Source organism: Onychomys torridus, chromosome 9 (assembly GCF_903995425.1).
Source record: "Onychomys torridus chromosome 9, mOncTor1.1, whole genome shotgun sequence".
Classification (NCBI taxonomy): domain Eukaryota; kingdom Metazoa; phylum Chordata; class Mammalia; order Rodentia; family Cricetidae; genus Onychomys; species Onychomys torridus.
This window is the reverse complement of record NC_050451.1, coordinates 41,667,045-41,693,663: the sequence shown is the minus strand read 5'-3', so window position 1 is coordinate 41,693,663 and position 26,619 is coordinate 41,667,045. Positions and strand designations below refer to the sequence as shown.

Below are 26,619 nucleotides of genomic sequence, written 5' to 3'. Positions count from 1 at the left end.
CAAGTTTATATGTTTCAGTGACTGGTTCAACAGACAGAGAATACTCAGAAGACCAGAAAGAACCCAGAACATGTATGGACACAGTAGCCTGTTAGGGAGAAGGGATTCAGTGTCTGGTAACAGGTGAAGAAATAGATTTATAGATTTTGTTTTGTTTGTTTGTTTGGTTGGTTGGATGGTTTTTTTTTTAGTTTTTGGTTTTTTTTTTTTGTTTTTTTTTTTTTTTTTGGGTTTTTGAACAGGGTTTCTCTGTAGCTTTGGAGCCTGTCCTGGAACTCACTCTGTAGACAAGGCTGTCCTCGAACTCACAGAGATCCACCTGCCTCTGCCTCCCGAGTGCTAGGATTACAGGCGTGCACCACCACTGCCTGGCTAATGATTATAGCTTACTGGGACATTTTTCAGCCTTGACACTTTTTTTTTTTTTTTTTTTTTTTTTAAAGCTGAGGATCGAACCCAGGGCCTTGCGCTTGCTAGGCAAGCGCTCTACCACTGAGCTAAATCCCCAACCCCTGTTTGTTTTTTAAGACAGGGTTTCTGTGTTAGTCTTGGCTGTTCTAGAACTCACTCTGTAGACCAGGCTGGCCTCAAACTCACAGAGATCCACCTGCCTCTGCCACATGAGTAAGATTTATAGATTTTAATGCTAGGAAAATTCACAGTTCCCACTAATTTATTTTTTAATCGTGTAAAGATGAAGTAGAAAGGTATACGTAGGTTTACTGGACAGTGATTTTCTTGCCTTATTGCTTGGTTTCATAACTCACCTAGGATGAAGAACCCTTTAATCCAGACTACGTAGAGGTGGATAGGATATTGGACGAGTCCCACAGTGTTGACAAGGATAATGGTGAGGTGAGTTGGGCGTGGAGAAACATGAAAAGCCGCCTGCAAATCTCCCCTGGTGTGCTTGCCAATCCTTTATTTTTCAGATGTGACTGAAAAATCCCTTGGACTGGAAAGGTATTTCTGAATTTCTTTTGTGGGCTTCTTAGAAATACAGTGGGAAGGCAAAGGGGCAGAAGAGCTGGAGATGCCTGTGCCAGGCACCTCAGAGCTCCAGGTGCAAGTCCGGAGAGCTCCTCACTGTGGCCTCTCTCCCTCTCCTGCAGACTGTGTGGGAGACTGTGTACACTAACCCCAATCAATGAGTATAAAAACACTTGCACAGGTTTCTGGCTTTCTGTATTTCCTGGATTCACCATTAGTTCAGTACTTTGTCATTTTGGATCCCTGCCCATAGTTCCCATTATAGAAATTTAGGCTGAGGCTATAAGATACTTATTTTCAAGCTGGTTTTCTGGGAATTTTTCTTTCATAAACTGGTCTGGGAATCACTGTAATAATATGTCTACAGATTGGGGAACATATTCTGTTTATGCCCAAATACTTGAAGTTTTACAGATTTCCTGTTTGATCCTATAAAGAGTCACACTAGATCTAAGCCAAAAATGAACTCACCCTTGTTTTAAATTATATATAGATATCACAATGCCATTTCTTCTGAAATGCTTCACTTTCTCTTTGCTTCAAGCTGTTGCTGGCTTAGCTTCACAAAGTTTTTATGGCTTGTGACAATGACCAGGAGAGAAAAGGTTTCTGTTTAGACATTAGTGCCAAGTGTCTTACTTAGGCTTACTAGCTATGAGATTCATTCCCACATGTCACTCCACCAGGATCAGAGTCTTCCTTCTCTAACATTGCAAAGTTGACCTTGTTTTCTTAGACTTCAGAGTAACTCAGATCATACCTTAGATACACAGGGCCTATTAATATTTTTATGTTTACAGAGTCTACTAAGTATAATATATATAATATATATTCTCCTCTTGGGTTGAGGGTGCATGGTGTTACGTGTTTGTTTCTGGGAGTGAATGGAGAATAGGCAGATCATCTGAAAGTTGGCGGTCCTTAAATTATCATTTTCAGGATCTCAGCCTTTCCTACCTTGACAATCTTATATTTCCTATCACCATAATTAACTGGCCTTATGTTTGAACCCTTTGAAATGTGCAACTGGTATGGTGCTAAAAATGTTCTGGCTTTTCCCCTCCCTTATTTATTTATTTATTTATTTTTTTATTTATTTATTTATTTATTCGCTCATTCATTCATTCATTCATTCATTCATTTATATTCGTTCATTTATTTATTTATTTGTTTTTCTGTTATCAGCTTGAGACAATATAAATTCTTATCCCTTATTTATTTGTTTGTTTGTTTGTTTGTTTATTTTTCTGTTATCAGCTTGAGACAATATAAATTCTTATCCTAATAGTGAAATGTTTGATTGAGGCTTGCCCAGTAACTGAGTAAAACCAACACTTATTATAAGCCACAGTCATCCTAGGGTCCCCCCTGCTATATAGCCTCCATGGTTCTGTGGGTTGCAGTCTGATTGTTCTTTGCTTTCTATCTAGAATCCACTTATGAGTGAGTACATACCATGTTTGTTCTTCTGGGTTTGGGTTACCTCATTCAGGATGATATTTTCTAGATCCATCCATTTGCCTGCAAATTTCATGTTGTCATTGTTTTTCTCTGCTGAGTAGTATTCCATTGTGTATATGTACCACATTTTCTTAATCCATTCTTCAGTTGAGAGGTATCTAGGTTGTTTCCAGGTTCTGGCTATTACAAATACTGCTGCTATGAACATAGTTGAGCATGTATCTTTGTGGTATGATTGAACATTCCTTGGGTATATGCCCAAGAGTGGTATGGCTGGGTCTTGAGGTAGATCAATTCCCAATTTTCTGAGAAACTGCCATACTGATTTCCACAGTGGTTGTACAAGTTTGCACTCCCACCAACAGTGTAGGAGTGTTCCCTTTACTCTGCATCCTCTCCAACATTGACTGTCATTAGTGTTTTTGATCACAGCCATTCTGACAGGTGTAAGGTGGTATCTCAGAGTCGTTTTGATTTGCATTTCTCTGATGATTAAGGATGTTGAGCATTTCTTTAAATGTCTTTCAGCCATTTGTGATTCTTCTTTGGAGAATTCTCTCTTTAGCTCTTTAGCCCATTTTTTAATTGGATTGTTCAGTATTTTGATGTCTTGTTTCTTGAGTTCTTTATATACTGTGGAGATCAGTCCTCTGTCAGATAGGGGGCTGGTGAAGATCTTTTCCCATTCTGTAGGCTGTCTTTTTGTCTTATTGACCATGTCTTTTGCCCTACAAAAGCTTCTCAGTTTCAAGAGGTCCCATTTATTAATTGTTGTGCTCGGTGTTTGTGCTGCTGGTGTTATATTTAGGAAATGAACTTCTCTGCCAGTGCATTCAAGAATACTTCCTATTTTCTCTTCTGAGGTTCAGAGTAACTGGATTTATGTTGAGGTCTTTGATCCACTTGGACTTAAGTTTTATGCATGGTGACAGATATGGATCTATTTGTAATCTTTTGCATATTGATATCCAGTTATGCTAGCACCATTTGTTGAAGATACCTTCTTTTTTCCATTGTATAGTTTTGTCTTCTTTGTCAAAAATCAGGTGTTCATATATGCGTGGATTAATGTCAGGATCTTCAGTTCAATTCCATTGGTCCATATGTCGGTTTTTATACCAGTACCAAGCTGTTTTTATTACTATAGCTTTATAGTAGAACTTGATGTTAGGGATAGTGATGCCTCCAGAGGTTGCTTTATTATACAGGATTCTTTTAGCTATCCTGGGTCTTTTGTTTTTCCATATGAAGTTGAGTATTTTTCTTTCTAAGTCTGTGAAGAATTGTGTTGGGATTTTGATAGGGACTTCATTGAATCTGTAGATTGCTTTTGGTAAGGTTGCCATTTTTACTATGTTAATCCTACCTATTCATGAGCATGGGATATCTTTCCATTTTCCATTATCTTCTTCAATTTCTTTCTTTAGAGATTTAAAGTTCTTATCAATAAGGTCCTTCACTTGTTTAATTAGTGTTATCCCAAGGTATTTTATATTATTTGTGGCTATTGTAAAGGGTGATGTTTCTCTGACTTCTTTCTCAGCCTTTTTAACATTTGTGGATAGGATGACTACTGTTTTTTGTTTTTTGTTTGGTTTTTTTTTTGTTTTTTTTTTGTTTTTGTTTTTGTTTTTTTTTTGAGTTGATCTTGTATCCTGCAACTTTACTGAAGGAGTTTATCAGCTGTAGGGGTTCCCTGGTAGAATTTTTGGGGTCACTTGTGTATACTATCATATCATCTGCAAATAGTGAAAGTTTGACTTCTTCCTTTCCAATTTGTGTCTCTTTGATCTCCTTTTGTTGTCTTATTGCTCTAGCTAGAACTTCAAGTACTATATTGAATAAATATGGGGAGAGTTGGCAGCTTTGTCTTGTCCTGATTTTAGTTGAATCACTTTGAGTTTCTCTCTGTTTAATTTGATGGTGGCTGTTGGCTTGCTATAAATTGCCTTTATTATGTTTAGGAATGTTCCTTGTATTCCTGATCTCTCTAAGACCTTTATCATGAAGGGGTGTTGGATTTTGTCAAAGGCTTTTTCAGCATCCAATGAGATGATCATGTGGTTTTTTTTCTTTCAGTTTGCTTATATGGTGTATTACATTGACAGATTTTTGAATGTTGAACCATCCTTGCATCCCTGGGATGAGACCTACTTGGTCATGGTGGATAATTTTTTTGATGTGTTCTTGGATTTGGTTTGCCAGTGTTTTGTTGAGAATTTTTGCATCAATGTTCGTGAAGGAGAATGGTCTGTAATTCTCTTTCTTTGTTGCATCTTTGTGTGGTTTGGGTATCAGGGTAATTGTAGCATCATAAAAAGAGTTTGGTAATGTTCCTTCTGTTTCTATTGTGTGGAACAATTTGAAGAGTATTGGAATTAGTTCTTCTTTGAAAATCTGGTAGCATTCTGCACTGAAACCACATGATCCTGGGCTTTTTTTGGTTGGGAGACTTTTGATGACTGTTTCTATTTCTTTAAAAGTATGGAACGCTTCATGAATTTGCGTGTCATCCTTGCACAGGGGCCATGCTAATCTTCTCTGTATCATTCCAATTTTAGTATATGTGCTGCCGAAGCGAGCACATATTCTAGCTTTTTGATATTATAGTTAATGTTCTCAATATTTGACAGTAATATTCTGTGTATCCATTTCCCCCTCTCCAAAGTAGGTTTGATTTTCATCTATTTTAGCTAACAATGGAAATAAGTATATTATGTAGAAAAATAGCTAAGTTAATATGCTGGAAATGTGTGACTTGTACAAAAGGTTTAGATGACAAATGACTCAAGTCCCTACAGGAGAGAGCCATTGGGTCATTTCTAGGGATCCCTTGATCTGGGACTGGAGGCACTTTCACACTTTACAGTCGCTGCGTCAAGGAGCAATCTGTGAATTCATAGTTAAAGATTCCTATGAGTGCACTCTACCTAATGTTTTTGTTTTGGTTGTTTGAGGTTTTTTTTTTTGTTGTTGTTGTTGTTGTTTTGGTTTGGTTTTTTTGGGTTTTTTTTTTTTTTTTTTTTTTGGTTTTTTGAGACAGGGTTTCTCTGTGTAACAGTCCTGGCTGTCCTAGAACTCACTTTGTAGACCAGGTTGGCCTCAAACTCACTGAGATCTGCCTGCCGAATGCTGGGATTAAAGGCGTGCACCGCCGCCGCCAACACCACCTGGATTGTTTTGTTTTTTGAGACAGGGTCTCTTTGTGTACCCTTGCCTGTCCAGCACCTACCTCTGTACACTAGGCTGGCCTCGAACTCAGATAGGTCTGTGTGCTGAGATTAAAGGCATGGACCACCATACCTGGCTATGCCTTTTCTTTCTAATTGTACTTGCTTTATATAAGCTTGTAGTGGAAGTGCTATCACAGGAGTGAATGATCATCTTTTTCATTTTATTTTTGTGGTGCCCAGGCAAACCCAGGGCCAGTACTCCAGCCCATCAATGACTATCCTAAGTTACAAAAACAGGAGTGGTATTAACTCCCCCTCCTGTAGTAGATGCGTATAGAACAGGCCTGTAGTTGGAGCTTCAGCATTTCTTCCTTGAGCCTGTGGGTGGATTCAGCTTGGCCTTTTTAGCACCTATGGAGCTGATGCTCTGGAATCCGGTATTAGAGTCCAGTCCTTACCCTTAAATCACCACTGCTTCGGCTCTCTTCTCTCCTAGCCTGTCATCTACTACTTGGTGAAGTGGTGCTCTCTGCCCTATGAGGACAGTACGTGGGAGCTAAAAGAGGACGTTGATGAGGGCAAGATTCGGGAATTTAAGCGGATCCAGTCGAGGCACCCAGAACTCAAAAGGGTGGTAGGTACATTTGGATGTAGAAGGTGAATGTAGTAGTGTAAAGGACTGTTATATTAAGGGTGGTGGGTACATTTGGATGTAGAAGGTGAATGTAGTAGTGTAAAGGACTGTTATATTAAGGGTGGTGGGTACATTTGGATGTAGAAGGTGAATGTAGTAGTGTAAAGGACTGTTATATTAAGGGTGGTGGGTACATTTGGATGTAGAAGGTGAATGTAGTAGTGTAAAGGACTGTTATATTAAGGGTGGTGGGTACTTTTGGATGTAGAAGGTGAATGTAGTAGTGTAAAGGACTGTTATATTAAGACTTTCTTTCCTCCCATTGGCAGAAGTTTTTGTTGTAAGTTTAGCTTTCTACTGTGGAAATTCTCTAACGTGTAAAGAAGGGACTCAATGATATAATGTACCCATCATCACTAAGGCAAAAATTACTAATACCGGGGCTAGAGAGATGGCTCAGGGGTTAAGAGCACTGGCTGCTCTTCCAGAGGTCCTGGGTTCAATTCCCAGCAACCACATGGTGGCTCCCAACCATCTGTAATGAGATCTGGTGCCCTCTTCTGGCATGCAGTCATATGCAGGCAGAACATTGTATACATAATAAATAAATTTTAAAAAAATATTTGTTATCAGGTTGGGGATTTAGCTCAGTGGTAGAGGTCCTGGGTTCGATCCTCAGCTCAAAAAAAAAAAAAAAATTACAAATACATGTTCAATTATGTGTCTTACTTTAACTCAAATTACACATTCCTTCATTTCATTTGTAATTATTTCACCATTTGCTTAAAAGGTAAATACTGTCTTTTTTAATCAAGTACCAGTCATGTATACATATCTATGTTTGTCTTCTATTTTTGTTGTTGTTGTTTTGTTTTGTTTTTTGTTTTTTCGAGGCAAGGTTTCTGTGTAGACCAGGCTGGCCTCAAACTCAGACCCACCTGCTTCTGCCTCCTGAGTTCTGGGATTGAAGGTGTGTCACCACACCTGGCTACTAAGAAAAGATTCTTTTCTATTTTTTTTCTTTTTTTGGTTTTTTGAGACAGGGTTTCTCTGAGTAGCTTTGCACCTTTTTCCTGAAACTCACTTGGTAGCCCAGGCTGGCCTCAAACTCACAGAAATCCGCCTAGCTCTGCCTCTCCTGAGTGCTGGGACTAAAGGCATGTGCCACCACCGCCCAAGAAAAGATCCTTAAAGGCTTAGAAACCCAGGGTCCCTTTGAGGGCTGGGGTGACAAACATGTAGTGTTTCGCCAAATTTTCTCTCTCTCTCTCTCTCTCTCTCTCTCTCTGTCCCTCCCCCCCTCCCTCCCTCCCTCCCTCCCTCCCTCTCTCCTTAAGATTTATTTATTTTATGTGTATGTGTGCTTTGTCTGTGCACCAGAACAGGGCATTGGCTCCCATGGTTCTATGGTTCTGAGTCTCCAGGTGGGTGCTGAGATTGAACTCAGGACCTCTGGAAGAGTGGCCAGTGTTCTTTACTCTGGAGCTATCTCTCCAGCGCTCTAAATTTCTTTAAAGTAGTTTTCTGGCATCTTCCTGAATTACCCAGTGGGTAATCTTTCTTTTAAAAAGAACATGCATTCATAAATTTAAATGTATTTCATCGATTATAATCCCAGCAATGTTTTTCATTTGATTAAACTACTAGAATTAGTCATTTTATTTGTGTCACTGTACCAATAATTCACATTTTTTACTTTTTAGAATCGCCCACAGGCAAATGCCTGGAAGAAACTGGAGCTGTCACATGAATATAAAAACAGAAACCAATTACGGGAATATCAGTTAGAAGGGGTCAACTGGCTCCTCTTTAATTGGTATAACAGGTAAAGAAAAGTGAGCTTATAACATTTAAACTTAGTCTGAGAATTATTCTTATACATAATTTTTTTCTAAGTAGATTCTTTTTATTAAGATAAAAATTTTTGGCATTTTCTTCTCCCTACCCTGAATCTACAGACAGAACTGCATCCTGGCTGATGAAATGGGGCTAGGCAAAACCATTCAGTCGATTGCCTTCTTGCAGGAGGTATATAACGTAGGCATCCATGGTCCCTTTTTGGTCATTGCTCCACTGTCCACCATTACTAACTGGGAGCGAGAATTCAATACATGGACAGAGATGAACACTATTGTGTACCATGGCAGCCTGGCCAGCCGACAGATGATTCAGCAGTATGAAATGTACTGTAAAGATTCACGGGTGAGTGATATGTCCTGGGAATGCTGTTTATGCAAGTAGGCCAAGGTACCTAGTGTTGCAGGGGCTACTTATAAATTAAAGGTGTTCATTGAGGCTCTCTATGATTTACGGTCTTCTTTTATGGAATAGTGTGATTTGACTTAGCTGTTTCTACCTAGTAGACAAAAATGAGACACCAACCATTCTGATTTAACATATGAATACATCATTTTAATGGATTGGTTTGCTGTTTGAGTCATTTTTATGGTGCAACCTCGCCTGGCTCCCTGAATACTGAGATGGTAGTTATGCCCCACCATACCCAACTGATACATGTAATTTCAATAGAATTTTAATAGCATTGATTAGTTTTTAAAGTATTTTTCAGAGTGATAAACTTACAAGTGTTAATAAACTTAAATGTGCATTTGCCCTTTTTTTTTTAAAATGAGTCAGACTTTAATAAAATATGCTTTTTTTTGTAAGGAAAATATTTTGAATCAACTATTTTGTATTAATAGCAGATTTGTTAATTATTTATTGCTGTTTTTTATGATTTTTAACTCTAAGCTAAATTGTCTCTTATTATAGTTCTTAATTTTATTGAAATTATTTGATTATTGGCAGATTTTAGAAAGGGTCCAATATTAACATGTTCCATATTGGCTAGTATTTTTGAGAGAAAGGCTTAATATGTAGCCCAGGTTAGTCTCAAACTTATGTTCCTATCGTCTTGGCTTCCTAAGTCATTTGGCTACATGAAGTTACCAGGCTTGGCTTCCACTTTTTTTTCCCTGTAGTATGATTCAGCATTGTTCAACATTTTGTGGATCTCATTGTTAACTAGGGCATGATCTAAGAAAGATTTACATCAGCTGAGCATACAGCAGTCAGAAATGTCCAGCTCCACTCAATGTGGTAGGCTTGTTATTTTCCCAAGAAGCTAAATCCGTTGAGAAAAGTATGTATCACGTTCAGTGATTTGGTACTGACTCTTGGGGATATAAACAGTGACAGAAGTTGGTGGTAGTGCAGTTGTTCTTTGTTAATCTTCCTTAAATAGAGCAAGGACATTCAGAACTCAGCAGGTGGGCATGTGTTTAGGAGGCGGCTCTTCTGACTGCACTGATTTCATGACTAGGGTCGCCTCATCCCAGGTGCATATAAGTTTGATGCCTTGATCACCACTTTTGAGATGATTTTGTCAGACTGTCCTGAGCTTCGTGAAATTGAATGGCGTTGTGTCATCATTGATGAAGCCCATCGGTTGAAGAACCGTAATTGCAAGCTGCTTGATAGTCTCAAGCACATGGACCTGGTGAGTTCTCCAAAGTGATTTGTAGACAAGACATCTGAAATTTAGTCTAATTTTCCTGTGAAATGAAAATTGACCTAACTTAGCAGAGAAAAATAGAATGAAAACCTGTATTTAGGGGCCTCTGAAAATCATGTAAAGGTTATAACTTTTAGATTTGGAAATTACTTGTAAATGAGTGCTTTTTAATCATGAGGAACAATGGGGAGGTACCTTAGTTACCTATCCCTAAGATTAATATTTAAACAACAACTGTGTTTTTCATGACTCTCTGCTTGAGCCACTTGGGCCACATTCAGCTAATACATTCTTCTGGTGATCCTTCCTGGGTCTCTAATGGTGCTGCAGCTGACAGTTGATACTAGCTATTCATTGGAACACTTAGTTATCTTACACATGGCCTCATGTTTTTCTAATGGGCTAGATTGGGTGGGCTTCCTTACAAAGTGACCTCAGGACAGTATTGAAAAGGGTCCAGTGGAGCTGTGGAGCCCATGAGCGCCGAGACTCACAGTGTCTGATCCAGTCACAGGGAAGCCGGAATTCCAGGGTGAACCTTACTGGGAGAAAGCACAGAGAACAACTACTATTTAGTCCACCACAGAGGGGCAAGTTGGGATTTCTGTGGGTAGTTAATGTGGAGAGACGTGAATCTGGAAATAGTGTAAATCTAAGTTACTAGTACTTTATTTGGTTAAAGTCAGTATTTACTTAGTTTCAGTACCTTACATAAGGGCATTTCCTAAATGGTTTTTGTTACTGAGTAAGCAAGTCAAAGAAAAGTTAAGGCAGTAATCTGGCCCATTATCAGCATAGTGTAGATAAACTAAAACTAAACTAACTATATACTTGATGGGATCTATGCAAATCCTTCTGTCTTCTCACTGCAGGAACATAAAGTGTTACTCACAGGAACACCATTGCAAAATACTGTAGAGGAACTATTCAGCCTACTTCATTTCTTGGAACCTTCACAGTTCCCTTCAGAATCAGAGTTCCTTAAGGATTTTGGAGATCTCAAGACAGAGGAGCAGGTAAGAAATCTGTTTGGTGAGGTGTTAACTCAGGACCTGAGGTCTTTTCTCCTTATGATGTAGTGTAATGTTTCTTTTTCCCTTTATGATATAATGTAATATTAGTGGTTTCTTTTTCTCTTTATAATGAACCACAGGTTCAAAAGCTGCAGGCCATTCTCAAGCCAATGATGCTGAGAAGACTCAAAGAGGATGTTGAAAAAAATCTGGCTCCCAAACAGGAAACTATTATTGAAGTAGAGCTTACCAACATCCAGAAGAAATACTACCGTGCTATTTTAGAAAAGAATTTCTCCTTCCTTTCCAAAGGAGCAGGCCATACCAACATGCCTAATCTACTGAACACAATGATGGAGTTACGCAAGTGCTGCAACCACCCATACCTCATCAATGGTGAGGGATTAAAGACTTCAAAGAATGGTGCATTGACTATGTAACTGGGTTAGGAGCTGTGGCTTGGGGAAAGAGTCTCCTTTTAAAAACAAGATTCTTAAGTACATTATCTTTTCCTAAATATTTGTGAATATTTTCTATCTTAGCTATTGTATGTGTCTGTGTATATGATGGGGATTGGGACTCGAGTGTGACAGCACACATGTGGGGTCTGTTCTCTCCTTTCACCCTCATGTGGGTTATGGGGCTCAGACGGAGGGTGCCAGGCTTCCATGGCAAGCACCTTTATCTAGCGAGCAATCTTGCTGACCACTCTGATGATTGGTTTTACATAATCTCCCAAACTAAATAGGATTTCCTATGTAGAATTTCATGAATAATAACTCAGGTTATTCTGCATTCTGGATAAATTTCTGGATAAATATTCTTTTTTGTTGTTGTTTGTTTTTTGTTTTTTGGCTTTTTTTCAAGACAGAGTTTCTCTGTGTAGCTTTGCTCCCTTCCTGGAACTTATTTTGTAGCCCAGGCTGGCCTCAAACTCACATCCACCTGCCTCTGCCTCCTGAGTGCTGGGATTAAAGGCGTGCGCCACCACTGCCCGGCTGGATAAATGTTCTTACTGGTACTTCATAATGAATTTTTTGGGGGGAGGTGCCTGTATGTTAATAATAGTGAGTCTATTCTGATTTAGTCCTTGTCCATGTTATTTACATGGTTTGTTTTTTTTAACTCTCAATTTGTTCAGGAGACACCTGCCTTAATTGGCATGTTTTATATAGCAGAATAAAAATCAGTTTGGATATTTTGTTGCTGAACTTTTTGTGAGAAATGCTAATATTAGTGCTAAAGGAGATGGATAAGAGCATTTGCTACATAAACATGAGGACATGAATTTGAATTCCCAGAACCCACATAAAACACTGGGCATAGCCACACACACACCAGTAACTTAAATACCATGGGGAGTAGAAAGAAACAAGAGGATTGCTGAGTATGTCAACTGTTGGCCTACCTCCAGGTTGTTCAGTGTGAGAACCTTTGGCCTCTGAGTGCACTTGGTCATGCTCCTGAACACAAATTCATGTGTGTGTGTCTCTGTGTGTGTGTGTGTGTGTGTGTGTGTGTGTGTGTGTGTGTGTGTGTGTGTAGAGAGGGAGGAAGGAAGGGTCAAAAATGACACTGCTTTTTACTCTGCTTCCTTATCTCAAGCCTGCATGTTAAAAAAGACTTTATATGTGTTTACTTAGTCACAATATCTACTTTGACTATTTTATTTGTAGGTGCAGAAGAAAAAATCCTGATGGAATTTCGGGAAGCTTGCCATATTATACCTCAAGATTTCCACCTGCAGGCTATGGTTCGGTCAGCTGGCAAGTTGGTTCTTATTGACAAGTTACTTCCAAAGCTTAAAGCTGGTGGCCATAAAGTTCTGATCTTCTCCCAGATGGTACGATGTCTAGATATCCTGGAGGATTATTTAATCCAGAGGAGGTAAGAAATGAGTCATTCTAAAATGTCTTGTGGTTATTATATCTTCATAAAGCTTCAAGGATAGTTGTTGTATAGCTCAGTGGTAGAATGTTTGCTTGGCACATGCAAGACCTTGATTTCTTTTGCTCAGCCAGTTTTGACCCCTTGTGAATCTGCCCCTCCTTACCAGGTACCTATACGAGCGGATCGATGGGCGGGTCAGAGGCAACCTTCGACAAGCTGCAATCGACCGCTTCAGCAAGCCGGACTCGGACCGCTTTGTCTTCTTGCTGTGCACCCGGGCTGGTGGGCTCGGCATCAATCTTACAGCCGCCGACACCTGCATTATCTTTGATTCAGACTGGAATCCACAGAATGACCTGCAGGTAAAGGAAATTATCTTTTTTTTTTTTTTTTTCTTTCTTCTTCCTCAGAAATTATCTTCTTAAAAACTACCTACCTAATTCAAGAGGTTTTTAATAAATCATCATCTTAGACCCCTTAGATGTGGCAGCTAGGTCAGGAGTCCTCTAACCTTCTGTACAGAACCTAATACTAATGTAGTAGGGTTAGGAGTCTATAGTTTGTATTTCTTTCTTTTGTTTTTTGTTTTGAGAGACAGGGTTTCTCCATGTAGTTTTGGTACCTTTCCTGGAACTCACTCTGTAGCCCAGGCTGGCTTTGAACTCACAGAGATCCACCTGGCTCTGCCTCCTGAGTGCTGGGATTAAAGCAACAGTGGATAACATGTAAATGGATGGGTCTATATTTGGATCAGATTTGATTTACAGAAAAGATAAACACACAAACTAGTTTGTTGAGCTGGGCATGGTGACACACACCTTTACTTCCAGGCAGAGGCAGGCAATCTCTGAGTTCAAGGCTCGCCTGGTCTACAGAGCAAGTTCCAGGACAGCCAGGGCATAGTGAGACCCTGTCTCCAAACCAACCAACCAACAAACAAAACCAATTTTGCTGGCCCCATTGTTTTTTATTTTGAGTTGCTTTAATGTCTCTTTATGAGTGTGAAGAACTAAGGGTTGACACTATGTATCTTTATTCTCTTTTTAACCAGGCCCAGGCTCGGTGTCATCGAATTGGACAGAGCAAAGCTGTGAAGGTTTACCGACTCATCACTCGAAATTCTTATGAGAGAGAGATGTTTGATAAAGCTAGCCTCAAGTTGGGATTGGATAAGGCTGTGCTTCAGTCCATGAGTGGTCGGGATGGCAACATCACTGGAGTGAGTCTGTAGATAAGTTTTTGGTGGGTCGTAGTAATAAAGGATGTGTATATGTGTGCTTATGTGCATATGCATATAGTAGTCGGAGGACAGCTTGTGGGGTCAGTTCTCCTTCCACCTTTATGTGGGTTCTGGAAGTCAAGTGCAAGTCACCAGGAGTTGTATTGATGATTAGTTTTACAGTACAATTAAATGTCAAGACTATTCTTTTTGTAGGATTTTTATCTTTGTCTTGGTTTTTTCAGATTCAACAGTTCTCCAAGAAAGAGATTGAAGATCTCTTAAGGAAAGGTGCATATGCTGCCATAATGGAGGAAGACGATGAGGGGTCTAAGTTTTGTGAAGAGGACATAGATCAGATCTTGCTGAGGCGGACTACAACCATTACTATTGAGTCTGAAGGGAAAGGGTCTACCTTTGCTAAGGCACGTTCTGTCTGTGGCAGATCCTAGTGGGCAGACATAGCTGGAGACAGCAACCTTCAGCATTTAAATGTTTTCAAATACTTGTTCATTTCCCTTTGTGTGTAAAAGCATTACAGTTAAGTTTATTCTGCCTTTGTTTCTCCTTAGGCAAGCTTTGTTGCTTCTGAAAATAGGACAGATATTTCCCTGGATGATCCAAACTTTTGGCAAAAATGGGCCAAAAAGGCAGACCTAGACATGGATCTGCTGAATAGCAAGGTGAGCTCACCCCTCCTTTGAGGGGTTACTGCAGAAGACGACGTACACTCACTCTTTAGTAGTCCAACTCTTTAATACTAGTTGAAGCTTATGGTAGAACATTATATACAAAGCTTATAGAAACTTTCTCTACCGAGGATACCCTCTGGAAATAGTTAGATGTTGTTCTAGTCATTGCTCTTTCACTATGAAGAGATACCATGACCACAGTAACTCTTACAAGGAAAGCATTTGATTGGTGTTTGCTTATAGTTTCAGAGGTTTTGTCCATTATTGTCATGGCAGGAAGCATGGTGGTACACATGCAGACATGGTAGCTCAGAGTCCTTCATCTAAGATCCAAAGGCAGCAGGAAGCAAGAGACACTGGGCCTGGCTTGAGCTTTTGAAACCTTAAAGCCTACTCCAGGGGTTGGGGATTTAGCTCGGTGGTAGAGCGCTTGCCTAGCAAGCACAAGGCCCTGGGTTCGGTCCTCAGCTGGGGGGGGGGGGGGGGCGCTACTCCAAGTGACACACATCCTCCAGCAAGGCCACATATCCTGATCCTTTCTAATAGTGCCCCTCCCTAGTGACAAAGCTTTCGAATCTATGAGCCTATGGGGCCATTTGTATTTAAACCACCATAGATGTCGACCATCTTTTTCTTCTTTTTTGGTTTTTTGAGACAGGGTTTCTCTGTGTAGCTTTGCGCCTTTCCTGGAACTCACTTGGTAGCCCAGGCTGGCCTCGAACTCACAGAGATCTGCCTGGCTCTGCCTCCCAAGTGCTGGGATTAAAGGCTTGTGCCACCATCCCCCGGCCCACCTTTTTCTTCTTGAGCCTTGTAAATTGTTTTTTGGTTGGTTTGTTTTTTGTTTTTTGTTTTTAAACAGTTTCTCTGTGTAGTTTTTTGGAGCCTGTCCTTAATCTCGCTCTGTAGACTAGGCTGGCCTTGAACTCACAGAGCTCCACCTGGCTCTGTCTCCAGAGTGCCGGGATTGTAATCCGGCACCTTGTAGAGTGTTATGCATGCTCTAAAATCTGAGTACTTTCCTAACTTACGTTCAAGATCATGTCAATCCTTCAGTGTCTTCACTCTTTTCCTGTGAGCAGATCTTAGAACTCCCTCTTGTTCTCTATGTAGAATAACTTGGTGATTGATACACCTCGAGTGCGGAAACAGACTCGACACTTCAGCACTCTGAAAGATGATGACCTGGTTGAGTTTTCTGATTTGGAAAGTGAGGATGATGAGCGGCCGCGCTCCCGAAGACATGACCGGCATCACACCTATGGGCGCACTGACTGCTTTCGGGTGGAGAAACATCTCCTAGTATATGGGTAAGAATGCAACTGGACATGATTAGTTGAACACCTGTGTGCTGAATGGCTCCTGACTCCCTGTTGCCTTTCAGAGTAGTGTATGTGGCCAAGAAGCATCACATTGAAACACAACCTTAGAGGGAGTTTCTGTTTGTTTTCGACTCTTCGGGGGGAGATGGCAATTCTGGGAGCCAGAGGAATGTTGCTAAATTTGAATCTCTCCAAAAATAATTGTGTTGTTGCCTTTCCTGTTTTGTTAGTTGGGGACGTTGGCGAGATATTTTGTCTCATGGACGCTTTAAGCGACGTATGACTGAAAGAGATGTGGAGACAATATGCCGTGCCATCCTCGTATACTGTCTTCTACACTATCGTGGGGATGAAAATATCAAAAGCTTCATTTGGGACTTGATTAGCCCTGCTGAAAATGGCAAGACAAAAGAATTGCAGAATCATTCAGGTAATTACCAACTCCTACCCTTTTACCTTTCTACAGGGTATCTAGTCCTTTTCAGGTGTAAGGGTTTTTCTCAATCCAAGTCTTCGATGTCTCCCCTTTCCCAGGTCTGTCTATCCCTGTGCCCCGTGGGCGTAAGGGGAAAAAAGTAAAGTCACAAAGTACTTTTGACATTCATAAGGCAGACTGGATCCGGAAATATAACCCCGATACTCTGTTCCAAGATGAGAGTTATAAGAAGCACTTGAAACATCAGTGTAACAAGTAAGAGTGCTATTCAGATAAGTCCGTAGGGAGGCTTGCTACATTGTTGCTAAAGTGTCTCTTTCTCCCTTCTAGGGTACTGTTGAGAGTCCGGATGCTGTACTACCTGAGGCAGGAAGTTATTGGAGACCAAGCAGAGAAGGTGTTAGGGGGTGCCATTGCGAGGTAAAGTTCTGTTATTTAACATTTATTGTCTGTCTGTCTGTCTCTCTCTCTTTCTCTCTCCCCCCCACCCCCACCCTACCTACCTGTTATTTTGTGTTGTACAGAAGACAGGGACATGCCAGGACATGCTTGTGGCACTAAGAAGACAAGTTGCTAGCGTAGCTCCTCTCCTGTGTGGGTTCTAGGGATTGAACTCAGGCTGCCAGGCTTGGTAGCAAGCGCCTTCACCTACTGAGCCACCTTGCTGGCCTCTCTTTTTATTTATTCATTCTTTCATTTTATTTCCTTTCTTACTACAGGAGTGACTGACTGGTTTGTTTACTTCTTTCTAGACTATCTTTGAGATATCTGATCATTAAAAAATCTCTGTATCAGGCCTTTAATCCTGTATTTAGCACAAGTTCATAGAAATATGACCAGAAGCATAAGCATTTAAAGTAATGGATAAAGCAAGCAACCTATAATAATCTTTCAAAGAATTACCACTTCTATTTCTAACATTGCTTTACTGACTTATACATTTAGTGAGATTGACATATGGTTCCCAGTAGTGGATCAGCTGGAGGTTCCAACAACATGGTGGGATAGTGAAGCTGACAAATCCCTGCTCATTGGCGTTTTTAAGCATGGTAGGTACTGTCTCAGTGTTGCTTTTCTATTAAAGATGTGTGTCAAGAGGTAATACATTTAGTGCTTGCGGAAATTCATCACCAGAAATTCTGTTTGAGTAAGAAATAGTTCAGTAAGTAATATATGTCAAGTTCTGTTCATAATAACCATGGTTATTATTTCAGTGACTTTTCTTATGGCATGCTCAAATGAACCTATTTACCTAAATATCTGAGGTAGCAGTTTTTACCTAATAAGAAATTCCAGGCATTGGAATCAGTAAATATTAGCTTTATCCTTTGATGTATTGGATTTTTTTTTTTTTTTTTCCGAGACAGGGTTTCTCTGTGTAGCTTTGCACCTTTCCTTGGACTCACTTGGTAGCCCAAGCTGGCCTCGAACTCACAGAGATCCGCCTGGCTCTGCCTCCTGAGTGCTGGGATTAAAGGCCTGTGCCACCACCGCCCGGCATGGAATGCATTTTTTAAACCTACTCTTTCTGTTTACTTCCTGAAATAAAGGTACTGAATTTACGTGTTTTTGAGAACTGTAACAGTCTAAGAAAAGTTGTGAGCAAGCCAGGCATGGTAGTGCATCCCTTTAATCCCAGCACTTGGAATGCAAAGACAGGCAGATCTTGTGTGTCCCAGGCCAGCCAAGGCTACACAAAGAGATCCTATTTCAAAAGAAAAAGAAAGAAAGAAAGAAAGAAAGAAAGAAAGAAAGAAAGGAGGGAGGGAGGGAGGGAGGGAGGGAGGGAGGGAGGAAAAAAGGAAGGAGGGAGGAAGGAAGAAGGGAGGCAGGGAGGAAAGTAAGCAGGCATTTGGTTTACTAGTAAGCCCGAGGTTTAGAGTCAGTGTAAGTACTCACTGAGAATCTTTACTTTCCGGTATGTCTCTTGTTCTTCATTTGAGAACGTGTGACACAATCCATGAATTAGTAGGCTCCTTTCATTTCTGTACCAAGAATAGTAATCTAAAGATTATCAGTTAAATGACTATAAACCAGTCACCTTAAGATGTTATTTCTTAAATTATAGCGAGTCACTAAGATGAAAACTACAAAAATTATAAACACAGTGGTATTAACACCTGCCCAGGATTGTTGATATTTTTTATTCTGAGCGAAGTAGCCCACGTATTCTAATGAGTCTAACAGTATGCAAGCACAGAGAAGTGAGTCTCTGAGTTTCCTCAGTCTGTGGTCCTTGTTCTTCTAGGCTATGAGAAATACAATACGATGAGGGCAGACCCAGCCTTGTGCTTCCTGGAAAAGGCCGGCAGGCCGGATGACAAAGCCATTGCAGCAGAACACAGAGTGCTCGACAACTTCTCCGACCTGGTGGAAGGGTGAGCGTCGGTGTCGCCTTTTCTCACTTCGTCTGTCTGTGTTGCTTTACTGATAGTACCTAACTCTGCCTTGACTGAAATAAGTGGGGTTCCTTTTTGTTTTGAGACAGGGTCTCACAGAGTTCCAGGTCTCTCTGGCTGCATGGAACTTGGTTTGTAGACCAGGCTCATCTTAGATTCAAAGATTCACCTGCCTCTCCCTCCCGAGTACCTGGGAGTAAAAGCGTGCACCACCATACCCAATGCATCATTGGGATTCTTAATGGTGGTTCTACTCATGTGTGATAAGTTCTTAGTAAAGAATAGGACCAGCAGTTTGGAATCCAGACACTGGCCTTAATCACACATTGCTCTAACCACAAGTTTAACATCTGTGTTCTTCCCAGAAGCTTACACAATAATCTCAGTATAGCTGTAGTAACTGGGAAGATAAACTAAGTCTATTGAAAAATAATAGGCGGGGGGTTGGGGATTTAGCTCAGTGGTAGAGCGCTTGCCTAGCAAGCGCAAGGCCCTGGGTTCGATCCTCAGCTCCAAAAAAGAAAAATATAGGCAGTTCTCATAGGTTACTTCTGTGGCAGAAGTTTAGACAGTTTTAGCCCTGACTTGTCATTCCCCAAGGTATCGGAAACTTAGGACTCACTTTTGCCTGGGGACGTGTCCCAATGATGAGTTGCCATGCTAATACTGAGTCACCAGGCAGGGCAGTGTTGCCCTGGTTTGGGTGCCAGTGAGTTTAACAAAACTTCTCATGTGGAGACCTGAGGGACACTTAGCAATGATGGGTTTTGTTAAGGGCTGTCTATAAATTTCTGCATGACCTAGACTGTTGATGGCCATATCTGCACTTTGGTTGGCATACGACCAACAACAAAAAAAAATTTGTTCATTGTGAATCATTCTGTCACCTTCTGCTCAAGAGCAAAGTAGTAAAAATTAATACATTTTTAAAATATGAACAGCGTGTAAAGAGGTGGAGACATGGTGTCTTAGTTAGGGTTACTGTTGCCGTGATGAAACACCATGACCAAGAGCAACTTAGGGAGGAAAGAGTTTATTTCACTCACAGTTTCATAGAACAGTTCATCATCAAAAGCAGTGAAGGCAGGAACTCCCACAGCAGGATCCTGGAGACAGTCTACTCACAATGGACTGGGCTCTCCCCCATCAATCTTATATAGACAGTTTCTCAATTGAGGTTCCCTCCTCTCAGGTGACCCTAGGTTGTGTCAAGTTGACATAAAACTAGCCAACACCGGTGCTCTGTACTTAAGAGCACCTACAGCTCTTTCAGGGGGTGCAGTACTCACATGGCAGTTCACAATTGCCTGAAGCTTCAGTTCTAAAGGATTCAATATCATCCCAACAACAGGCATGCACATAGTGCACAAACATACATTCTTCAGGCACTCACACATACCCATAGAACAAATAAAAAACAAAACCACAAACCATGCAAAATTAATAAATGGTAAATAGTTGTGAAAGAGGGTAGAAAGTAATTAAACAATAAAAAGGAGTAAAGAAAAAGGAAGTGTGGATCAAAGTATTTGACTTGCTGCTAGTTATGATCCAGGTAGGCTCGAGGCTGGAAGCAGAAAGATTGAGTCTGTCAGTTTAAGACTAGCCTGAGCAACAGTTTAGCAAGCTTTTCCCAAGAAGTTAGGACTAGAAAGATAGAGAGGTGGTGGCTCAGCAGTCAAAAACACTGGCTGCTCTTCTAGAGGTCACAGGTTCAGTTCCCAGTACCCATATGGTGGCTCACCACCTTCTATAACTCCAGTCCTATGAGCACCAGGTACACCTCACATAATGCACAGGCATGCATGCAGTTAAAACAGCCGTACACATAAAAAAATTATTTAAAAAAAAGGATAAAGGTGTTTTGTTTTTCAACGTCAGGCAGTTTCGATATATACTTTGTTAACTTAATTATTTGTCCCCTCAGACCATTTCTCGACATAGCCACAGTTTGAAGCCTGGCCCCCATTTCTAAAGCATGAGATTCAAGAATAGTCTTCACTGGCTTACTTGTTCTGCCACATGTCCTACTGATATATATTATTATCTTTCCTTCTTTGCTTCTGGATAATTCTAGGATTGATTTTGATAAGGATTGTGAAGATCCTGAATATAAACCACTCCAGGGTCCCCCAAAAGACCCAGATGATGAGGTAAGAAATTCTTTTGAGTCTAGTTTTTATCTATTAGTAAATCTTTTTATTTTATCTCATTCTCTGAACCTTGAAGTATATTATTCTAATTATACTTGAAGTGTGTTATACTAAAATATGTGTGTATATGGAAAATAACTAAACTATAAGGATGTGAACTACAAGGGCCGGAGAGATGGTGCAATGGGTAAAGAGCTCTGGCTGTTCTTTAGGGACCCAGCTTTGAACTACAGTTCCAGAGGATGTGAGGCCCTTTGCTGGTCTGCACAGGAACCAGGCATAAAAATGAATTAATCTTAGAATAAAGGAATGTAAACTATTAATACCAAGGATGACAATGCCAGCTTAAGGGCATGGTTCAGATGCTTTTGTAGAGGAGTGGGATCCGAACTGGGTGTTAGTAGATGTTATTGAACAAATTCCCAAGTCCCTGAATCTCACTATTACTAAAAACTAACTGCTCAGGTTCTACTTGTTCTTTTCTTTGGTTGCTTCCAAATTTCTGTGAGAGTTCCTTTCATTAGAAATTTTTCTTATCCCTTGGTGCCCCGGAAGGACATATACAAGAAAGTGATTTCAGAGTGCCAACTTCTCCCCTTTCATTCCCCTCTCCATCCTGTGGGGTGGATCTCCTTCTCTAGGGTGATCCTTTGATGATGATGGATGAGGAGATCTCAGTCATTGATGGAGATGAAGGTAAATTCTAGATCTAACAGTCTGTTTTTGTAAGGGTTAGGTTGGGGGATTACTGACTAACTTCTTTTTTATCTGGGATATCTAAAAGCTTTACCCTTTCATGGCGGAAATACAAGTATCATTTCTCCTCTTCTTTCTGTACTTTATAAACTCTGCTTTGTTTCCCACAGCCCAGGTGACTCAACAGCCAGGGCATTTATTCTGGCCTCCAGGCTCGGCCCTAACCGCTAGGCTTCGCCGCCTAGTAACAGCCTATCAGCGCAGCTACAAGAGAGAACAAATGAAGACAGAGGCTGCGGAACGTGGAGACCGGAGACGCCGCCGCTGTGAAGCAGCCTTTAAGCTCAAAGAAATCGCACGGCGGGAAAAACAGCAACGGTACAGTAGAGCTGGGAATGTGGACTGAGCTCTAAGTCTGTCGTCAGAGAGTGTGGGAGGACTTAACTGAAATTCCTGAGAGCAGGATCATCCTTCCGCCTTCATCTCTACCTAGTACTTAGGATATAGCTCAGTGGAACAGCCCTTACCTGCCATGTACGGGGTCTTCGGCTCAGAAATCCCTACTACTGATGATTTAAAAGAAAACCAATTCACTTAGGTGTAACAACCAAAATGATAGGAAGATGTCATGTGTACTTGTTCTTTAAGATCTTTTTCATTTGTATTTTTTGAATGTCTGTGTGAGCGAATGCCACATGTTGTAGCTATCCATGGAGGCCAGAAGAGGATATTAGTTGCCCTGGAACAGGGGTTTCAGGCAGCAGTGAGCCACTCTGTAAAGGTGCTGGGAACTGAACTCAGGTCCTCTGCAAGAACAGCAAGCACTCTTAACCACTGAGCTATCTCTCTAGCCCCTCTTTTTTTTTTTTTTGAGGTGAGAGTGTGGCCCTAGCTGGAACTTACATGTACACCAGGCTGGCTTTGCGCTCACAGAGGTCTGCTTGCCTCTGCTTCCTGAGTGCTGGGAATAAAGGTTTTATCACCATGCTCAGGAAAAAACATTTTTAAAATTTTATTATACTTGTAGGAATGATTGTTTTGCCTGAATGTATGTCTATGTGTGATGTGTGTGCCTAGTGCCCAACAAGGTCAGGAGGGGTGGCAGATCCCCTGAAACTGGAATTATGGATGGTTGTTAACTGCCATGTGAGTGCTAGGGACCAAACCCAGGTCCTCTGCAAAAGCATCAAGTACTCTTAATCACTAAGCCATCTCTCCAGGCTTTTTTTTCTTTATTTTATTAATGAGGATGAAATTCATGAATTTTGAAAAGGTTTTAGTGTAGATGTAAACACAGTGACTGAGTGAGAAAAAGATGGACAGAGACCTGATAATGAAGGGACCAATGTCTGTACCCAGTAGTTGGCCTCCACTTCCTAAGAGAAGTTTGCCTAATGTGCTTACTGTACTTGCCTACATCATGTTTCCTGTGTTCTGATCAGTGTTGTTCTACTCTTCCTGTCATAGATGGACAAGGCGTGAGCAGACCGATTTCTATCGAGTGGTGTCTACCTTTGGTGTAGAGTACGACCCTGACAACATGCAGTTTCACTGGGATCGCTTCCGCACTTTTGCTCGACTGGACAAGAAAACAGATGAAAGTCTTACCAAGTACTTCCATGGCTTTGTGGCCATGTGTCGACAAGTGTGCCGCCTTCCCCCAGCAGCTGGCGATGGTGAGATTGTAGAGTCTAGGGTAAATGGGCCTGTGTTATTAACAGATCAGCCTTTGGTTAATTTCTTTTTTCACCTTTGTTTCTTGCAGAACCCCCAGACCCTAATCTGTTCATTGAGCCTATCACGGAAGAGAGAGCCTCTCGGACCCTCTACCGTATCGAATTGCTTCGGCGCTTACGGGAACAAGTTTTATGCCACCCCCTTTTAGAAGATCGGCTGGCATTGTGTCAGCCTCCAGGTCTTGAATTGCCCAAATGGTGGGAGCCTGTCCGTCATGATGGGGAGCTTCTACGAGGGGCAGCCCGCCATGGGGTGAGCCAAACAGACTGCAACATCATGCAGGACCCAGACTTTTCTTTTCTGGCTGCCCGTATGAATTATATGCAGAACCATCAGGCAGGAGCATCAGCTGCATCCCTGTCCCGATGCTCTACTCCACTGCTGCACCAGCAGTGTACCTCACGCACTGCCTCACCATTGCCCCTGCGCCCAGATGCTCCTGCTGAAAAGTCACCTGAGGAGACTGTGGTCCAGGTCCCCAGTCTGGAGAGTCTGACTTTAAAGCTAGAGAATGAGGTGGTGGCTAGGAGCCGACTCACCCCACAAGACTATGAAATGCGTGTAGCCTCTTCAGACACAGCCCCTCTGCCCCGGAGTGTTCCACCAGTCAAACTGGAGGATGAGGATGAGTCAGACTCTGAGCTGGACTTGAGCAAGTTGTCACCATCATCCTCTTCGTCTTCATCCTCATCCAGCTCCAGCTCCAGCACCGATGACAGTGAGGACGAAAAGGAGGAGAAGTTAAGTGAGTGCATGTAACGGGCTGTGGGCTCCACCTCCCTATTGCCTTTCTTCTGCTCCTCCCCTTTCTAGAATGCATCCTTTAAAGAGAGTCTTCACTTGATAAAATGTCAGAGTACATTTATTATTTGTTGGCCCTAGTTCACGTAATACCATTCCAATTTAACATTATTCTATCATCTTTGCTCACACATGCTGTGTGATCTCTAGCTGCTGACCGGTCCCGCCCAAAGCTCTATGATGAAGAGAGCCTTCTGTCCCTCACTATGTCCCAAGATGGATTTCCAAATGAAGATGGAGAACAGATGACCCCTGAGCTGCTGCTGCTGCAGGAACGACAAAGAGCCTCTGAATGGCCCAAGGTACCAGTCTTCTATCTACACACGCAGAGTCCAGGAACAGGTGCAGTGCTGTCCGAGGGGCCAAGAGACGGTGTTGCTACATTTGTTCTTTGTTTAGCGTTGCCTGTGTTTTTATGAAACAATGCACTCTATTTAAGGATGTGATAGTATTAATTACCTCCTTTCTGGCTTTTCATGGGACCTGGTAGAATAGTAATGGCATGATGGTGTTGATGAGGGTTGCATAATATTCAGACTCTTCAAATGTTATATTCTTTTTTGCCATTCAGGATCGTGTTCTGATCAACCGCATTGACCTCGTCTGCCAGGCTGTACTCTCAGGGAAATGGCCTTCTAACCGTCGGAGCCAGGAAATGACAGCAGGAGGAGTTTTGGGGCCAGGCAACCATTTATTAGACAGTCCCTCTTTGACCCCAGGAGAATACGGGGACTCTCCAGTCCCCACACCACGAAGTAGCAGTGCAGCTTCCATGGTAGAGGAAGAAGCATCTGCAGTCACCACAGCAGCAGCCCAGTTTACCAAACTTCGTCGAGGCATGGATGAAAAAGAGTTTACAGTTCAGATTAAAGATGTAAGCTGAGCATTGAGAAGTGGGAGAGGACATGGGAACTGTTAGTAGTGTTATTAATAAGATGTAGCACTTGGAAGGCAGGGGCAAGTGGATTATTATGAATTCAAGGCTAGCCTGGTCTACATAGTGTGTTCTGTCCTACATAGTGAGACCCTGTCTCCCCCCCCCCAAAAAAAAAAGTAATAAACACATTTTTGTTAGCTAACTTTGAAAATCAGAGTAAACTTAGGAAAAATCTTTGGAATAAAGGAAAGATGAATCTCCTATAAATGAAATTAAAAGAATCATAGGTTGTTTAATTAGAAATCGTAATTTTTTGGGGGGGGACTATACACAAAGCTTTTAGAAGGCTAAATTCTAGATCTAAGCATGATTGTTTAAAATGAAAACAGATTATGACGATGCTGTTCAATGACACCTGAGTATTTTGAGACATTGAAACAAAAAGAAATTATTCCAACTAAAATGGTTTTTTTCTCTTATATATGGAGATTTCCAATTCTCCTGGTTACCTATCCTTATGAACCTTACTCAAAGGAGAAAAAAAAATGTATTAATTCGTATGTAGTAAGAATAGTAGGCTTTTACCCATAATGACTTCTCATGCTGATACTGGACAACAGTTTCATCAAAGTTTTAAAATTTACATTAGCTATTGTGACCAGCTCGGGGAAGAAGGGTAGAGCCAAGTCCCAGCTGACAGATCTACAACACAAGGAATTGAGCCAATTTTAAGAGCAATGGGAACTGTTCCCTGAGATTGTATCGCCTAGGAATGTCTGAAGCTACACCTAGCTGGGCATGGTGATACACACCTTGAATCTCAGCACTTAAGAGGCAGAGGCAAGAGGATCTCTATGAGTTCAAGGACACCCTGGTCTACATAGTAAGCTCCAGGAAAGCCAGGACTATATAGAACAGCAGTTCTTAAACTTCGAGTCATGACCCCTCAAATGACCCTTTCACAGGGGTTGCCTAAGACCATTGGAAAACACAGATATTTATATTACCATGCATAACAGTACCAAAATTACAGTTATGAAGTAATAATGAAAATAATTTTATGGTTGTGGGGGTCAGTACAATGTGAGGAACTGTATTAAAGGGTCACAGCATTAGAACAGTTGAAAACCACTGATATAGAGAGACCCTGTCTCAAATAAAAGAAAGAAAAAGAAGCTACACCATCATGAGCCAAATAGCAAACAGACATGCTAAGGTGAGAGGGAAATCTCCGAAGGCCTCAACCCTAGACAAAACTACAGACAACTAAAGATTGCAGAGTGGGAGAGATTTCAGTCCTCCCTGGCTATTGCACAGTGACTTGTCCAATACCAAGCCCTGAGAAGCACAGGGACAGCACATGTGCATGTAACAACAGTTAATGAAAAATGAGGCCATGAATTTGAAAGAGAGCACAGAAAGGAATACAGGACAGTTTGGAGGGAGGAAAAGGAGGGGGGAAATGTAAAAAAGAACAAAAATTGCATGGGGGCTATTAGTTGAAGATAGGAAATCTTTCTAAGGAAAAGGTTTTATTGTATATCTGAGTTCTATTCTTTGGTCAAACACCCTTCCTTCTCATTGAAACATAGGATAACCATTAGCACAAGTT

At 41.2% G+C, this 26,619-nt stretch overlaps 1 protein-coding gene and 2 non-coding genes across 4 annotated transcripts in view; 2 read left to right on the top strand and 1 right to left on the bottom strand.

Annotated features, from left to right (window-relative positions):
• Chd8 (chromodomain helicase DNA binding protein 8) overlaps positions 1-26,619 on the top strand; it is a 69,628-nt gene that overhangs the window by 38,080 nt on the left and 4,929 nt on the right. For both annotated transcript variants that reach the window (XM_036199156.1, XM_036199158.1), the window contains exons 10-34: positions 772-855; positions 6,121-6,258; positions 7,962-8,083; positions 8,217-8,460; positions 9,581-9,757; positions 10,645-10,788; positions 10,926-11,181; positions 12,462-12,672; positions 12,842-13,037; positions 13,727-13,894; positions 14,140-14,319; positions 14,467-14,577; positions 15,700-15,896; positions 16,139-16,338; positions 16,443-16,599; positions 16,675-16,764; positions 17,290-17,393; positions 18,593-18,722; positions 20,821-20,896; positions 21,538-21,592; positions 21,763-21,970; positions 23,060-23,268; positions 23,358-24,074; positions 24,281-24,432; positions 24,702-25,004. In XM_036199156.1, the coding sequence (XP_036055049.1) occupies positions 772-855; positions 6,121-6,258; positions 7,962-8,083; positions 8,217-8,460; positions 9,581-9,757; positions 10,645-10,788; positions 10,926-11,181; positions 12,462-12,672; positions 12,842-13,037; positions 13,727-13,894; positions 14,140-14,319; positions 14,467-14,577; positions 15,700-15,896; positions 16,139-16,338; positions 16,443-16,599; positions 16,675-16,764; positions 17,290-17,393; positions 18,593-18,722; positions 20,821-20,896; positions 21,538-21,592; positions 21,763-21,970; positions 23,060-23,268; positions 23,358-24,074; positions 24,281-24,432; positions 24,702-25,004 (4,629 nt within the window). The remainder of the gene's footprint in view (positions 1-771; positions 856-6,120; positions 6,259-7,961; positions 8,084-8,216; positions 8,461-9,580; positions 9,758-10,644; positions 10,789-10,925; positions 11,182-12,461; positions 12,673-12,841; positions 13,038-13,726; positions 13,895-14,139; positions 14,320-14,466; positions 14,578-15,699; positions 15,897-16,138; positions 16,339-16,442; positions 16,600-16,674; positions 16,765-17,289; positions 17,394-18,592; positions 18,723-20,820; positions 20,897-21,537; positions 21,593-21,762; positions 21,971-23,059; positions 23,269-23,357; positions 24,075-24,280; positions 24,433-24,701; positions 25,005-26,619) is intronic.
• LOC118591704 lies at positions 4,930-5,036 on the bottom strand. The gene has a single exon (XR_004945994.1). It is a non-coding gene; the product is annotated as a U6 spliceosomal RNA (small nuclear RNA).
• LOC118591673 lies at positions 19,383-19,492 on the top strand. The gene has a single exon (XR_004945971.1). It is a non-coding gene; the product is annotated as a small nucleolar RNA U6-53/MBII-28 (small nucleolar RNA).